The sequence below is a fragment of the Aquila chrysaetos genome, chromosome 7 (assembly GCF_900496995.4).
Source record: "Aquila chrysaetos chrysaetos chromosome 7, bAquChr1.4, whole genome shotgun sequence".
NCBI classification, from domain to species: Eukaryota; Metazoa; Chordata; class Aves; order Accipitriformes; family Accipitridae; genus Aquila; species Aquila chrysaetos.
Window position 1 is genome coordinate 11,309,012 of NC_044010.1, and position 16,100 is coordinate 11,325,111.

General features: G+C 40.6%; 2 protein-coding genes across 7 annotated transcripts in view; one reads left to right on the forward strand and one right to left on the reverse strand.

The window, feature by feature from the left end:
• Positions 1-189: 189 nt before the first annotated feature.
• On the forward strand, positions 190-15,979 carry HHLA2 (HERV-H LTR-associating 2). Of its 5 annotated transcripts, none has more exons than XM_030020100.2 (8): positions 190-560; positions 1,019-1,576; positions 5,174-5,270; positions 6,431-6,751; positions 7,812-8,072; positions 9,956-10,246; positions 12,856-12,941; positions 14,253-15,979. In XM_030020100.2, the coding sequence occupies exons 3-8, from the start codon at positions 5,207-5,209 to the stop codon at positions 14,289-14,291; spliced, it is 1,062 nt and encodes a 353-aa protein (XP_029875960.1). In that variant the 5' UTR covers positions 190-560; positions 1,019-1,576; positions 5,174-5,206; the 3' UTR covers positions 14,292-15,979. The 5 variants fall into 5 exon arrangements, with proteins under 5 accessions (XP_029875960.1, XP_029875962.1, XP_029875959.1 ...); XM_030020102.2 differs by lacking the exon at positions 1,019-1,576 and adding an exon at positions 3,720-3,810; XM_030020101.2 differs by lacking the exons at positions 190-560; positions 1,019-1,576 and adding exons at positions 2,430-2,687; positions 3,720-3,810.
• The window catches only part of MYH15 (myosin heavy chain 15), a 49,238-nt gene continuing 48,282 nt past the window's right edge, over positions 15,145-16,100 (reverse strand). For both annotated transcript variants that reach the window (XM_030020097.2, XM_030020098.2), the window contains exon 43: positions 15,145-15,276. In XM_030020097.2, coding sequence (XP_029875957.1) covers positions 15,259-15,276 — 18 coding nt within the window. In that variant the 3' untranslated portion in view covers positions 15,145-15,258. The remainder of the gene's footprint in view (positions 15,277-16,100) is intronic.

The following is a 16,100-nucleotide window of genomic DNA, read 5'->3' on the forward strand; positions in this document are numbered from 1 at the left end:
CCGCGCCTCTCCGGCGCGAACCACCAATGGCGACGAGGCATGCCGGGTTCAACATCCAATCACAGCTCCACAGCGGCGTGACAGCGACAGGGACCGCCCCACTCCGGCTCTCCATACTACGCGCCGCCGCGGAGGGGGAGGGCTCGTAAAGCATCGGGCTTCGTCACTTCCGCTTAGTAACCATGGAGACGAGAGGCCGCGGCGCGGGGGAGAAGATGGCGCTGTGATTTTGCCCCTGGGCTAAGCATGGGTGGGCAGGAGCGGCTCTTTCCACAATGCTGCAGCGGGAAAGGCCTCACGGTGTGGGGCGCGGCCCGCAGTCACCCTTCAACACGCGGGAGCTGTATTTCTTAAAGCTTTGCTGCTCTCTGCCTGACGGGTGGCTCGACCTTGGGCTGTGCGTGCGCGTTTCCTCAGTTAAACATTAACCTGCTTTAGTACTAAGCTGTGAACGTGCTACACCGCGCAGGCTGCGAGGAGGCAGCAACCGTACCTACCGATAGCTGATAGCGAAGCTCGTGGCCTGAGGTGCGGTACTTTACAGGTGGAGGTATGAAAAAGTAAGTCCTGCGAGCAGAGGAGTTGTAGCTGGAGGTCAGCTGCAATTGCCAGCTGGAACTGCTGTGCGGTGGTGAAAGAGAGCGGGTGGGAAAGCTGGTTCTCCCAGGAATGCAGGAGGTACACCTCACCTGCGTACTGCTAACACCAGCTGGGGTCTTTGAGGACAGACCCCGCTTCCCTTCACGTCTTCCTGCATTTTGTTTGGTTTTTTGGAAGCCCTCTTCCCTAAAATGCTTGAGTTGTTCTATAAGTTTCTTCTACGGGAAACCAAATAGCACACACGAGGCTTGAATTGTCCAAAGAAAATGAAGTACCAGTGAAATATTGTTAGAAAATAATTACCTAACCTAGCAGACAGCCCAAGGCACCTACTGTTCTTGTTTCAGATTACCAACTTTCTGAGAAGAGCGTTGTGATAATTTGTATCTTATGTTCTTTTTGTCCCGTGCCTGCACAGAATTTACCTTGCTCCCTGTGCCAAGTTCCTATGCTCTGCCTTAGTAAGAGAATTGCCGGTCTCTACTGCAGCTGCGATGCTCATGCTCTCTTAATGCCTGAGCACAATCCCCAAGTGGCATCACCAGTGCTGTAGAAATCACATTTCTGACGATAACTGATTTCTTCTGTTACTCAGTTACAGCTTGCAGGAGTTACCATTGAAGAGTTTGTTCAACAAAGCCAGGCAAAATAAATGGTTAAGAGAAAAAGCTTTTTAAGCCCAAAGAGGGAGAAGTGAATGCAAAAGGTGTGGAAGCTTCACACGTATAGAAACGTGGTCCATGCTACATAAACAACTGCTTTCATTTATGGGACACGAATGGACTTGCACATTAAATACTTGAGTTCTGGTATGTGTAGGTGTGGCTGTGAAAGGAGCAGGAAAGAGGCAAAGTTCCACAGCTTCAGGAGAGCTGTATATTCGTTTTATTTTTTTAATATATATAAACCCTGCCTGCAAGAAACACCTGAAACAACAAGAGTCTGAATTTTTTGGCTACTTGTGAAGTCAGAAGAGGTAAAAAAACCCCCAACATTCTAATAACAGCTCTATGGTGTTATAAGTGTATGAGGTGGGGGAGGTGGGGAATATGGTATGTCTATATTGAGGTAAACCATGGTATTTTTGGTCTACTTCCTCAGACAATTTTTAATGTTTAGAATGTGGGAACCTTCTTCCTTTGGGAGTACTTCTCAACAACTGAAGTATGGAGTTAGCATTTAAGTCGTAAGGGTTTCATTGGGGGGAGGCGGAGAATTAATTCTCTTTTCTACTGCGGAAAATGCCTCCTGAAGATTCAGTAGGGAAATTCTGGAAAGCTAGTATCATTGTGGCTAGTACAAGATTTTAGCAGTATGTGGTTAACATGGACTTTTTAGAACTTTACACATTTGTTTTTCTTGTTTGCTTGTTGGTAAAACTTGAAATCATCAGGCATTTCCAGTCCTCATAAGAGTGCATGCGCTTGAAATGTGTGTATGGATTGTCCGGCTTGTAGTTCACAAACAAGTTTCACCGTGTCTAGTGCACACAGGTGACTCATGGGGGGGTTACAAGAGCGACCCAGCCTTGGATTGCCTTGAGGCTCTGTCTGTCTGCAGAGACGACTCACGGGGAGCTGTGTAGACAGCTTAGCCCAGGGTTGGCTGATAAACCCTAAACTAAACAGAGCAGTGGCTGCACCTTTCAGAGAACCAAAACCTGAACTGAGCCTTGAAATCCCTTAACAAATAGTATGCCCTGAGTCTCAATCCAACCACTATTCAGTTGCCTGAGGTAACTGGTAGCAAGGTAAAAAAAAAAAAAAAAAAAGCTGGAGGGTTTCAGCTTCAGTTTCAAACAACCACCTTGTGTATTCAAACAATCACAGTCCAGCAAAAGAAAGATAAGAGCAAACTCCACTCAGATATACATAATCCACTCAGGCATATGTCATAATCCACTCACTCAGACATAGTCATACACACCATTCCACAAGTCAGGGGATAAAAACCCTAAGATTCAGATTGGAAACTGGGGAGTCACTTAGTCAACTATACAGTTGGCTTGTGAAGGAGACCCTTCCCCTGCTTGATCGGGACGCTGGTCGAGGTAGCTTCCCTGGGAGTGAGAGCCCTTACCTGGAGGGGTAAGTGAATATTGTTTATGCTTTAAGTTTGTAAACGCGTGTGTGCTTGTGGTTGCCTGTGAATCGCTTGTGGTCGTAATAGTGTACTACTGTTGCTTTTAAAATTGCAATAGTGCATTCCTCCATTGTATCTGTAAAACCTGCAATAGTGGCGTGTTATGTCTGTAAGTGAAGTTCAATTAAATCATTTGCTTGAACCTTGCAGTTAAGTGTTTTTCCACCACAATGTGCTGTTGTTAAGTTACCTTGAAAAGGAAATTAATCAGAATCCTTTTTACTAAGGAATAAATAATTTTTGTTTTACAGGGTTAGGAGAATATTGCAATATGCATAGCTGTTCTCAAAGTGGGTCATAGAGGAAAGTTCACTCAGCAGAGATCGATCCGGATGCCTGTATGCTAGGGGAGTGCTCTGGTCAGGGTTCACATTGAATGCAGAGTTCAGAGATGATGTAGGTCGGACATGTGGTTTGGTTACTGACTAACAGAAGAGAAAGAAAGCATGTGCCTTTTGATTTTCATTTCCTATAGTGGCCAAAGCAAGTGCAGTATTGCCCCTACCGCTACCTGAGCTGTTCAATATGTCTTGGAAGATGCATTTCAGTGCCTTGCCTTGCTCTCAGAAACCCTGGCTGAGCCTGTGGTGGTTCAGTAGGAAATAAGTCTCCTGAAAACTAGAGCATCAGTAACTGACGTGACTACACTGATCTTAATTCTAGTTGTGCGCTGTCCGTATAATTTCGTATTGATATTTCACTACAAAGGCTTAGGGCTTGATTTCTTGGTTGTGCCATTTATGCCTGTAACAAACAGGAAAGGCATGTTTCTTCAGTACTTTGCAGTGTGACTCTGACTATCAGCATACATATGCCTGTAAGACCCCAGACCTTCTGAAAAGAAGACTGGCCAGAGCCTACACTCCTCAGGTGTTTCTACAGACCAACAAACATTTTTCTCAGCACACTATGCTGGGAAGATCCAAAGCTAAGAAGATGAAATTTTTCAGCTAACTGGTTATTGTTCTGTATTTCAGTACAGTGTTATGGAGTACAGCTAGAAGATGTGAGGCAGCCTGTGCTGTCCAGTCTTCACTCTTTGATGCAGCCCCCAAAGGCATTGCAGAGGTACTGTTGGAACCATGTTACTCTCAAAGTGTCACTGCCAATTAAACGTGACTGTCTATTAAACATGGCAGATCAGTCACTAAAAGAAATTTAGCATTGATTGCAGTTTCTGACATTCAAACATCAAGCACAATATATTATATCAATCAAGTTGGAAGTGATGGACAAATGAGCAAATGAGCAAAAAATCCAATAAAACATGATGTACACCACTTGCCAATGCAAGGAGAAAAGGAGGTAGATACTGGCAATTGCTGCTAACACGGAACAAAATTATGTATCATAAGAGTTTGTTTTACTCTTGCATTATCTCTGGCTCAGGTTTAATATTTTGGTGCCCCTCTGTTGTTTTTCTCTCCCTAATAGAAAAGTGAGAATGCATAAAATAGTCACAGTAGTTTTACCGAAGAAATAACATGCAAAAATCCTTGGGATGTAAGATTTACATCCACCACAAATATAGCCACACAGACCAGTCAAAATTATTCATTAGTATTAAAAGAACTGGCTAGCAAGCATGGCTAAACCTCTGCTCTGTGTAAGTTAGGAATGGTACCTATAGCTGTCCTTTGGGGAGAATAAAAGGACTAGGGGAAGTTCTTTAAACACTTTTCAAGCTATTTGATTCATGAAGTAGCTTCTCCACTGTGGTATGCTGTATTTTAGAATAGCATGCCTGGGTGGAGGAAAAGTACGGTCTATCAGTTACGATAAGATTATTCTTTTTTTGTTGTGTGCAAGAGCTTCCAGTTCATTGTTATTTAACTGACAAACCATAAGATATGATGGGAGAACCTCCTCCCTCTTTGCTTTCCTACCCTAGGCTTCCATACGCACATTTTTGGAAGTTCGGATGATGCCCTTTTGATCTGGTGAGGAGTAAAGTGTGAAAAATTCTTTATATCTGCAATATTTGCAAATGCAAGCAAATTTCCCACCCAGAAAGTCAAATTTTGCAGTAATCAGAAATATATTTTAGGAAGTAGAAGACTCTGGCTTGACAAGGGACTTCTTACATCCTTTTGGAAATTGTACTTGGCCGTTTTTCCTTAGTGGCCTGTTCATGAATGATTAAAGTTAATGTTCCCTAGCCCTGTAAGAATACTGTGGGTAAACACTTTCTATTTATTAAAAATTAACAGCAAGTATCAATCTGCAAGGGATTACATGGTAATGAGAGGGCCTCAACTGTTATGAAATGTATAGCATTACAGGCCAAAAATCTGGGCCAAGGCTGTGCGATCAAACAACATCATACAAAAGCCTACAGTCCTTAATAAATTGTACAAAGGAAATTATTTAATTAGAATCTGTATTTTACCTGCATTTAAACAGGTTTTCTCCCCTCCTTTTATGTTGTCAGTTTGACATGAGTCTGCCATGAACCAAAGAAGACATGAAGGGACAGAAAATACCATCTCTTCTCATCTATTTATTTCACATAGGTGCTACACTTTGGGGTAGGTTTTAGCTCTATTTTTTATGAAAAATAATAAAGATGACAATTATTACTTGTTTCTTTAATAGGGGGGAATGAATTAGTTCAAACACTGTTTATTAATGGTAAAGAATCAATTTGGGGTAATGTAAAACACTTCTGAAGCAAAAGATGTCTGTTTGGAAGATGGCTGCACAGATGGCCATGACCATTGAGCACACTGAGCACCTAAATGGTTACCTGCCAGCGTTTCTGCCCACGGCTTGGCTGCTGGAGCGCATCGTGTGACTACTCAGCAGGCAGTAGTTGTCAGTTCATACTGAAAATGGTTTGAAGTACATTGGTTGACTTTGCACTGAGAAGACTGAGAAAAAGTCAGTCGGATTGCCCTGCCAGATGAGCTGGAGAGGGCATAAAAATTTCCCAGATGACAGCTGCAGCCGGATGCTCGCTACCAGCCTAACCTTGTCTAGCCTTGGCCAAGAAGGTCCATACGACAATGCTGAGTTATTGCAGTCAGTTTTTTAAAAAGATTAATTTAAAATTGTTCTTTTATGCCAGAAGGGCCTAAATTAAATGTTAACAGCAATTAGATGCTACCACTTGTGTGAATTAATTTTGAGGAATCCACACCTTAATTACCTCTGGGGGCTGGGACAGAGTTCCCTGATGCTGTCTGTAGTAGTGAAGGTGTTTCCAGAAGTTCTGTCCTTCCTGTCAGTTGCACCATCATGTCCTTTTTTCCTGTGATGGTACAACTGCTTGGCACTATGTGAGATTATTGGTAATCCGGGTCATTGCAACATGGCACTATGAATGTTTGAGCGAGTAGCAAGCTGCAGCTCAAAAGGTTTTGAGGTTGAAGGTGTGCTTTTGGAAACGTATTCGAAGCTCGGGTGGTAAGGTGGCGGTGTGCTGATTTGAATATGTAGGTGCTTACTCAGGATATCTGCTTAGACTGATTGTAAGTTCAAAGACCACAGCTCTGCATTATAGTATTGATTAAACTGAATGGAGACCCTTGCTGTCCCAGAGACATGCCCCAGAAAAGCTGTGAAAGAGCCGTTGGCACGCTTGGTAGGAATGTGCTGCCTGCCACAGCATTTTTGTCAGGGATAAGGAGGGGCAGATATACGCTTGTAGACTAAATGTAACTTATTCGTTTGTACTTACGGGCTTTAGGTTTTACAGAACAGGAAACAGTAACGGGGCTGTTTTCCAAGGATTGCATCCTCCCTTGTCCTTTCCCAGCTGGGGATGATGAAGTAATTTATTGGAAGAAAGGGGAAAAAAACGTGCACAGCTACTACTACCAGAGGGATCAGCTGGAAAGGCAAGACTCATATTACAGACACAGAACACACCTTTTCCACGAGAACATTCCTAGTGGAAACGCCTCCTTGGAACTTAGTAACCTGACCTTGACTGATGAGGGCCCTTATAATTGCTATGTGGGAACAAGGCAAACTAAAACAGAAGTGGAAGTCATGCTGCATGTAAGAGGTCAGTAAGACATCAGAACTGCTTGGGTTGCGCCAGTGGAAATGGGATTATACCAACAGATTTTCTTGTGTTATTTCTCACATGGAATCAAAATCCTCCAACCCCATAGAGCACCTTTTGAGCCTGATGGTTTTATCAAGCAATTCATTCTCTCTGATGAAATGTTGTAACATGAGTTGAAAAATTACAGTGCAGCACTTGTTCTCATAACCTACTGCACTGTGATTTCTAGGGGTAATTAGGTAGTATACTTGAGTTTTAAAACATTGTTTGGCTTCTCAGAACAGTACTGACCCTGGCATTGACAGTAAATAGTGCTATGCTTTCTTCTCACGTCAAACAGATTAAATTTTGTTCTCAGTTATGTTTATGCTCCTGTCCTAGTTTCAGCTGGAATAGAGTTAACTGTCTTCCTAGTAGCTGGTACGGTGCTATGTTTTGAGTTCAGTATGAGAAGAATGTTGATAACACCGATGTTTTCAGTTGCTGCTAGTAGTGTTTAGACTAATGTCAAGGATTTTTCAGCTCCTCATGCCCAGCCAGCGAGAAAGCTGGAGGGGCACAAGAAGTTGGCACAGGACACAGCCAGGGCACCTGACCCAAACTGGCCAACAGGGTATTCCATACCATGGGACATCCCATCTAGTATAGGAACTGGGAAGTGGGGGCGGGGAATCGCCGCTCGGGGACTAGCTGGGTGTCGGTCGGCGGGTGGTGAGCAATTGCACTGCGCATCATTTGTACATTCCAATCCTTTCATTATTGCTGTTGTCATTTTATTAGTGTCATCATTATCATTATTTGTTTCTTCTTTTCTGTTCTATTAAACTGTTCTTATCTCAACCCGTGGGTTTTGTTTCTTTTTCCCGATTTTCTCCCCCATCCCACTGGGTGGGGGGGGAGTGAGTGAGCGGCTGCGTGGTGCTTAGCTGCTGGCTGGGGTTAAACCATGACAGCTCCCCAATGTTATTTCAAAAGACCAATCACTTCAAGTTAAAAAGGATTTTGAAAGTATTAGGATTGATTTTTTAATTTATATATATATTTTTTTAATTTACAGTTTCCTCTTATTATGCACTGGAATACCAAAAGACAGACACAGAAAGGATGCTGAAGTGCTATGCCTTTCTCGCTTACCCAGCACCACATATATCTTGGGTACAAGGCAATACATCCATCCAAGAAACATATCAGGAGGAAACCAGGGATGGAGTTCTCTATTCTCTTAGAAGTGATCAGAACATTATAAACACAGCTGATCCTTACTACTGTCATATTCATCTCCCTCATGAAGACTGGGCTGCTGAATGGAAGATGCGAGGTAGGAAGGAATGGAATTATCTTCCTGCATCGTTACTGAATGTAACAGCTGGTTTCAGAGCCGAATTAAATACAGTATTTCTGCAGTGGGGCAACATGGATATGGGATGGTGCAACAGGATGCACCTTCCTCTTTGAAACTTGTCTGTTACAATTACAAGGCAGCATATGTCCAAGAAGTAGGGATGAGAGGGGATAGCACACACTTTGTAAGTTAGCTTTACTCTGAAGATTTCTTCCATATCAGTTTCACATTTCAAGAGGTGCCTAATAATCAAACTTTACACTCTATCAGGAAAAGAATGAACTCGGACAAAATACATGGAAACCTTAGTGAACTTGTGGGTTATATGAGGGAGGTGAAAGTTCGCTTGCTGCCCTAGATGCGTATGCTCCTTGCTCAGTCCATTTCTCATCTTTTGCCAGACTTTTACCAGTACCGTTTGATCCTTTCATTGTACTTCTCTTCAAGTGCATTCTTAAGTGTGTGGGTTGAGTGCTGGGGGTGCATGGGAGTGGAGAGCAGCAAGCACTGTTTGCATTTGAGCAAACAGCAGCTCATTTTGTTAGTTAAGGAAAAACAGGGCTATGAAATTTCAACTCCTCCTGAATTTCACTGGAAATTCAGTTCAAGTAAATAACTGGTACTTTTCAACCTCTCGTGTTTCTTAGGAAATATTTTTTAATTGGATCAAGAGCAATGCAAGAGCAGTTCCCTTGTGAGATGTGCATGGCTGCTTCCATCGCCCTGATTGCCCGCTGAAATGTAGCCAGACACTTTCAGTTCCTAATCCACTGCATATGCTTCAGAAGTAGAGTGCAGTTTTTAATTTACATACAATAGCTTACAATATGGAAGGTTTCAAGTATGGCATCATTGTAGGTAACAAGTGCACTATAAGTGTCTATTTTGTTAATCTATCCTTCCGATCCACAAGAGAAAAAGGTACATTTCATTACACTTGTTTGGATTTCTCTGCATCCATCTATCCTCTCACTGCAACATTTTGAAAATATACTGCTTTCCTTTTCCTTATGTAATAGCAGTGTGGGATACAGTTTTGTTTTGTTTTGTCCACATGGTTTTCAGCCCCACACCTCTGTTCATTCAGCCCCACACACAAAAACCAAGCATGGTGGTACCATGTCAAAATAATGTATTAGTTTCCCTTCCAGCAGACTGCCAGCCACCACAGCCTCCTCTGATTTTCCTTCCTTTGCAGCAAATCCCTGCTGTCAAATTGATAGTTGTGCTATGATATTAATTTGTCTTATATTAGTATTTTATACATTAGCTATTAGTTCAACTTACCTGCTCTCTCCTTCCTGTTCCTTTTTTTTCTTAAAAGCTATTCATTAATTGTAAGTGTTCTACACAGACAGGTAAAGTATTTAAGTCCACCATAGCTGAAAGTTATTTCTAACTAAATACAGTCTTTTCTTCTTTTAATTAAATTATGTTGTAACAGTTTTACCCTTTTGCTTTAAATGTGCAGGTGTCTGATTAGTTGCATTTTCTCTCTGCTCCCAACATGTGGAATTTCATGCTACTTTACACAGTAACTTAGACTAGGCTGAATTACTTTTATTAATGAGCCCACCCAGTTAGAGGAGAAATAGGCAAATGAAAACAAAATTTTCATAAGTATGGCTAATACCAATTAGATGTTTTTATTTTTTTTAACGTAAGATAGGTTTGCTTTTAAAAATCTTCAGATGCTTCTAGAAGCATACTGTGATGTTTGAATATACCCAAATAGTGAAATATGTTTTTATATTTGTCCACAGTATTATTGGACTTCAGAAACAAAATCAGAAAATGTCTAAATAACCTTCACAGTATTTAAAAAAAATTCTAGAGAGTTCTTCAATTATCTGTTTCAGACCAGCTGTCTAACATGGAAGGAAGTAGCACTGTAATTCCTTGTGAATATAGCAATAACACTGCAAACACTGAAGGTTTCAGCGTTGTCTGGACATTAAACAGAAATGCAGTGATTTCAGTCCTGGCCTCCTTCAATGGTACATCTCACTCTTACCAGCCTCGAGTCCAGATTAACCAAAATGACTTTTCACTGATGTTGCGTGATCTTACTGCAAACGACAGTGGAGAATATCTGTGTAACATTTCAACACCTCACTACACAAAGCTTACTGTGAGAACTTTGCAAGTTGGTAAGTTGCTGCTCTTTCCATTTTGGAGGATGGGGACCAGTGAGGGGAATGCAGGGCCAAAGGGTCAATCAGAAATCTGTAAAATATTGAGAAAAATCACCTTCTATAATTAGTACAGGTGGGTAGAAGAGATATTTTATTATTTTTGTCCCAAGGAAAAAAAGTTACCTAAGATGTATTTATTTAAAGACTTGAATTTTCTTTCTTTCAATTTGCAGCTTGTTGTGGCAAAGGTCTCAAAATCGGTGGCTGCCCTCAGTTGCCACTGACTGCCCCCAGAGCTAAGGATACAGGGAAACTCTCAAAATCATGTCCTAAATGCTCCGCTAACAGCAAGTGTGGTCTTTAAATGTAGCAGGGAGATGAAGAGAAGCCCAAAGATGTGGTATAAATTTGCCTGCAGAAGAAACCTTGTTGATGAGAACACACAGTTGTTATTTTCAAAGCCTTAATTCTACACAGCAGGTCTTTTTTAGACCTGGGGATATATATGTTTATATGCATGCCTACGTTTTTATGAACTGTAGTAAATTTCCAGCTCTGAACTCTTACTTACAGTTATTTCATCGTCTCCAGTTTCAAGGAGGCTTACCGATTAACTTTTCTATCTATTGAAAACTCTTACCGAAGGTTAAAAAAATTTACACCAGCTTTCTACAATTATAGTGCAAACAAATTACAGATTTGTTCAAAAATAGTATGCTATTTGGGATGCAGCCTCCTTAAATCTCAGTCCAAAGAGAGGAGAAAAAAAACCATTCAAACAGTATCACATAGGCATTATATACAATTAAATACAATCACCTAAAAGACTGAGAACTAATATAGGACACCTCATTTGTGTTTTTTTTTTTAAGAAGAAGAGAGCTTGAAACAGCCAGTAGGACATAAAAATCAGGGGCAACGTAGCAGAAATGGGGCTAGAATAAGTGATAACAACTGCATATTTTTGTCTTCCTTTCTCCACCCTCCCTCATGATAGCTTAATTTCAGTCTGAAATCTTGATGTAGGGTTATTTTAAATGCTATATGCAACCTGAAGGAGGAGATTTAGATTAAAGAAAACAGTTAAGTCAGATAAACACACTTCCTTGCAGCTCAAATTCCAGCATGATCTTCCTTATCCTGTAAACCTAATATTGCGCTTCTGAAGTGGAGAGTATTGAACACCTCCAAGGAGTTACACACTTAACTGATGGTCCTAATTTATGTGCACAAGTCCATCGGTCTCCCTGTACATTTACTGGAGACACACGCACCTGTTCAGTCCAAATGTGATCTGGATCAGCCTCTACAAATGCCTTTCTCTAGCTACGCTCGGAGGATGGATCTTACGGTAGCCATAGGTGATACAAATTGCCTCTTTAGTGGCTAAATTACTGTGCGGCTCACAGAATTTTCCTACTCGTGGACCAGAAATACATTATACAGAACAGAGATGACGCTTACCAGAGACATTAGCATCTTTGTGGCAGCACAGGCTGAAAGCAGATAAGCAGATAGAGACAGCAGGGCATAAGGGAACGAGCTAGATCAGTATGTTGGATAGTGGTCATAGCACAGCAGCTGCTCAACCATCAGAAAGATTTCCAAGTGACACTGAAAAGGAGACTTTTAAGGGGAAAAGTGAGATGAATTTGCAATCATTTCAGAGGCCTTCTCCAGTGTAAAGAAAGGTCACAGCTTAAAGCTGCTCTACCAAAGGAACTGACAAGATGTAACCATAGGTCTAGGTGTGGGGACAGAGCCAAGCTAAAGGCAGTGACTAGATTAAATGCTCTGTTTTGGCAGTTCTCATTTTTGAACTGTTTGCTAGACATCCATAGGTTGTTCCCAAAGGAGTGTAGAATTTTTCAAATTCTTTGGACCAGGTGCAGCAGTGGAAAGGAAGCCTGAAGTAGAATAACTGTACTTAAAGGAATGAGTCCTCCTGGTCTGAGTGTTCTCACATTGAAATTGGCTGGAGTAATGAGACGCTTGGTGCCATGCAGAGGTTTCTGCTAGACGGGCTCTTATCTCCTGTGGAAACTGTTGTTAAAACCCACCTCAGGATCTGCTGCTTCTTGTGCCCACCTGGATTATATGGTTGCATCATGAAGTTGGGAAATGTTTTAGATGAAAGTTGCAAAGGTTTTGTAACAGAAATAATGAAATCTATGGTCCGGGCTGGATAACACTTACGGAGTTGTTCTACTGGAAGTCAGCAGCACCTTTAATGGCACCAAGCACTGTACCTGGGGGCAGCGTTTACCATACTGGGCACTTGATTGTTTTTAAATGGGACTTCTATTAAGAAGTTGTCAAATCATATTACATGAGCACACATAGAATTTTGTATCAGCACAATTAAGTAAAATAATCTGCTTTTAGCTATTGACACTTAAGTCATTAAAGTATCACTTTAAAGTCTTATAGTATGGGTCAAGTAACTTGAACATTCATGTATTAGTAGCATTAAGAAAAACCTGATACATTCTCCCTAAATCATAGCTTTTAGGTTATAAATAAGAGAAAACACATAGCTGTGATATACTTATTGAACAGTAGTGAACATGAATTTGTGATATAAAGCACTTCTGTTAAACTTTTTGGAATTTGTATTTTTCAAGAAAATGCAGGTAATACTGGGAAAATTGTGCTAGGCGTGATCGCTGCAGTGGTGGGAGCAGGAGGCTGTTTCTTGCTCTGGTTCAAGGTATGTACAATCACTAGGGAATTTATTTTTAAAGGCACTATTAAGCTTAAATCCAGACCTTGAATGTTTAACCAAAACATAAATTTGATTTTCATGGGTTAAATATACAATGAAGGAAAATGTAGGATGATAAGTCTCAGCATAAATAAGTTGTCCTTGTTCTTGCTATTTTCTATGTCCAGAAGGCCCTCCTTGGTACATCTATGCAATAGTATTTTGCTTGTAACAATGTTAACATGCCCTTCTCTTGACCAGATGCTCTCCTGTGCCCTACAGAAAGATGAAAAAGGTGGTTACCCTTCACAAATACTTTCTGATAACTTGCTTTAAAAACAAACTGGTTAATTTTTCTCGCTTGTGTTTAAGACCAAAAAAAACCCAAACCAAAGCATGAAGTCCCTCAAGCAATACACATACCTAGTCTTAATTAGGGCCCAAATTACTATTTCAATTATATCCAATGGCAAAGCTCACCAAAACTTCAGTGTGAAAAATTATACTAATTGCTTTGTTTAGGAGACTGTTATAACCATATAATCCCTGATCTCTCTACACAACTCTCCCATTTACTGGAGTACAGCATCTTCTAGTGAATGCATTTTATTCTCGTGCATTTGTAATAGGCTGGCTCTCTCTTAGAATATTCTGTCTCCTTCCTCTGCATTTGTGGTGAGTATCCTTAAAAAAAGAACTTGAGCTCTTAGTCCTTAGGGTACATCTTTCTGTGTCTGACAGAAATATCCATGGGCATATCCATGGAGAGATATAACTTCGAGCTCCCTGGGCCTTAAGATTTTGTCACAGCCTGAATTTGGTAAGCTTCAGGAGACATTTTACAATGGTTACCATGAGGTTTGACAAGAACACACCAGAAAGAAACTCTAAAATGATTGAGTCTCAGTCTTTTTTTCATTTTTCTCTCACTTAAAGATTTACTTGCGTGCTTCTTACTAGTCAATTTTAATGCTAACATGCTTTAGAGATGATAACATACTTTTGATATGCAGCTGCTTAATTTAGAGAATTTAAGCAAGATTCATTTATCTTGGGACTTGTTGAGACTTTTACCATATCATAATCAGAGGAAGTGGAACAGTTTACAGGTTAACTCAGCATTGGTTACATTGATGGAAGACTAGATGGAAGAAACAGGAATGTTTCTGCACTGTTATATGGATGTTTATTTTACTCAGCTAATGTTAAAATGGAAAATACTGACTTATCTTTATAGTGAGCATGTCTTGTTCTGTTCCCACTAGAGGATTAATTTTACAAATCAGTAGTTCTTACAAACATTTTTGTTTTGACTAGAAATGCAGAAGAAGAAGAAGAAGAGAAGGATTCATATGAGCACCTTGACATACCGGAAGAAAATCCCTCTCTGCACACACAGATGCTACTGAGATTGCTGCTGAAAAGAACAAAGAGTTCCTTCACCTTCCCCATTGAGTTATACTAAGAGCCACATGGAAATGTGATTATCTGAGCAACAGTAACAAACAACTGAACTGGTAGGAGGAAAAAAAAAAAAAAATCAATTGACACTTGTATGTGAGGAGTCGGCATGAAAAATTGGAACTTGGTTGTCCTAAAGGGACAATGAAAAAGTTTCCACAGAAGATTCAGTTTTGAGGGATTTTTTTTTTTTTTTTTTTCAGTATGAGGGAAAGAGGAGGCTTACTGTCTTGCACTTAATTTAGTATTTTAATTTCAAGCAAAGACAACTTCCCTGTTTAAAAGTGGAAAAGATCTAAAAGAACACCGTATTTCTGAGCCACGGGCAGTCCTGATGGGACATGTCCCTCCACAGCATCTCCTATGTCTCTCCTGCAGCAAAAGTCTTTTGGCTTGTAGTAGTGGAAGCTTCTGAACTGACTGTTCATGTGAAAAAGTTTACTTTCTGCTTTCCTACAAAACTCATACAGACTGACTGGCAGGACAGATGGAAGCTGGGTTATCCCAGCTTTAAGGGCTGTCCCCCTGCACAGGTTTAATCTGTGCTGCTTTAACAATCTGCACATGAAATACATGAGACTGTGAAGCATGACTGGATTTGCCCTTGGTTTTGATTTTGTCAGAGATCTGCCAATTAGGATTTGTTCCAATATAATGAAGTGGGCTGTTGGCAAGATGTAATCTTTTATTGATCCCTGAGGCTTGGCAAAAAGAAAAAAGAAATGAATGGAATACACTATACAGTCTCTTTGGATTTTCACTTGATGTTTATTTCTGTAAGTGCTTATTTTTTTCTACATCTGCTTTCAGTTGTGCCTGATTATATCAAGCATCTTCTCATATGTGTCAGCTTCAGCTGTACTTATTCCTCTTCATGAACCTGAAATGCAATTGAGATAGTATACAACTGTTAAAAATGTTGTGTTGGTGTTGGGGAGGTTTTAGAGTAAGTTCACAAGCAAATGACAAAAGCTTCTCCTCCCTGGTATTACCAGTTTGTATCTGAAATAGACTAGCACCGATCTAGCCAACCTTTGCCATCTTACTTTAACAATACAGGTTTCTTGTCCTCATGCTAGAGCATATATCCCTTTGATAGCAGATGACTTCTATACAATTCTGTTTCAACAGATGGTGGTGTTCTGAATCACACACACTTCCCAGAGTTTCCAGGAACATGGGTGCTGGTAGCAGTAGTCAAGGTATTTCTAATGCTACATGATTAAAGTAGTCTCTCCAGTGCCTTTCTCTCCCCAAAGGAGATGGGTCATGATTTTTGGGACAGCACTCGCTGCCTGAACATGTTTCCTGGCAGCTACTGCCATTACTGCCACAAGTCCCTTTTTGTGGAGATGACACCTCTGCGTGTACCGTTGAGCTCATCTTTTGACAGTGCACTACTGTGCTGTGAACCAGAGCTGGAATAGGTGTTAGCAAACTAGCATCTGACTAATAAAAAAAGGCATCCACTTTTCTATGACTGTTGCATATTTAAGGCAGAAAGAGGGTACTAGTAAGATACAGGGAATAAACAGCACTCTTAACAGTATTTAAAAAAATAAATTACTCTTATGGTTTACCTATTTCAGTGTCTGTGATGCCATGGCTTTGTGAACTTACATGGGTTTTCATTTTTTTTTTGTAGGGCTGGAATAATTTAAAGAAAAATATGTGGAAATTTTTTACTCTTAAAAGCTGCAAAAC

Bases quoted from the DNA above. Each gene is read 5' to 3' on its own strand.
- HHLA2 (XM_030020100.2), top strand. From the start codon at position 5,207: ATGAAGGGACAGAAAATACCATCTCTTCTCATCTATTTATTTCACATA. The intron at 6,752-7,811 runs GTCAGTAAGACA...TTTAATTTACAG, and splicing joins AGTCATGCTGCATGTAAGAG to TTTCCTCTTATTATGCACTG. The intron at 12,942-14,252 runs GTATGTACAATC...TGTTTTGACTAG, and splicing joins GTTTCTTGCTCTGGTTCAAG to AAATGCAGAAGAAGAAGAAG.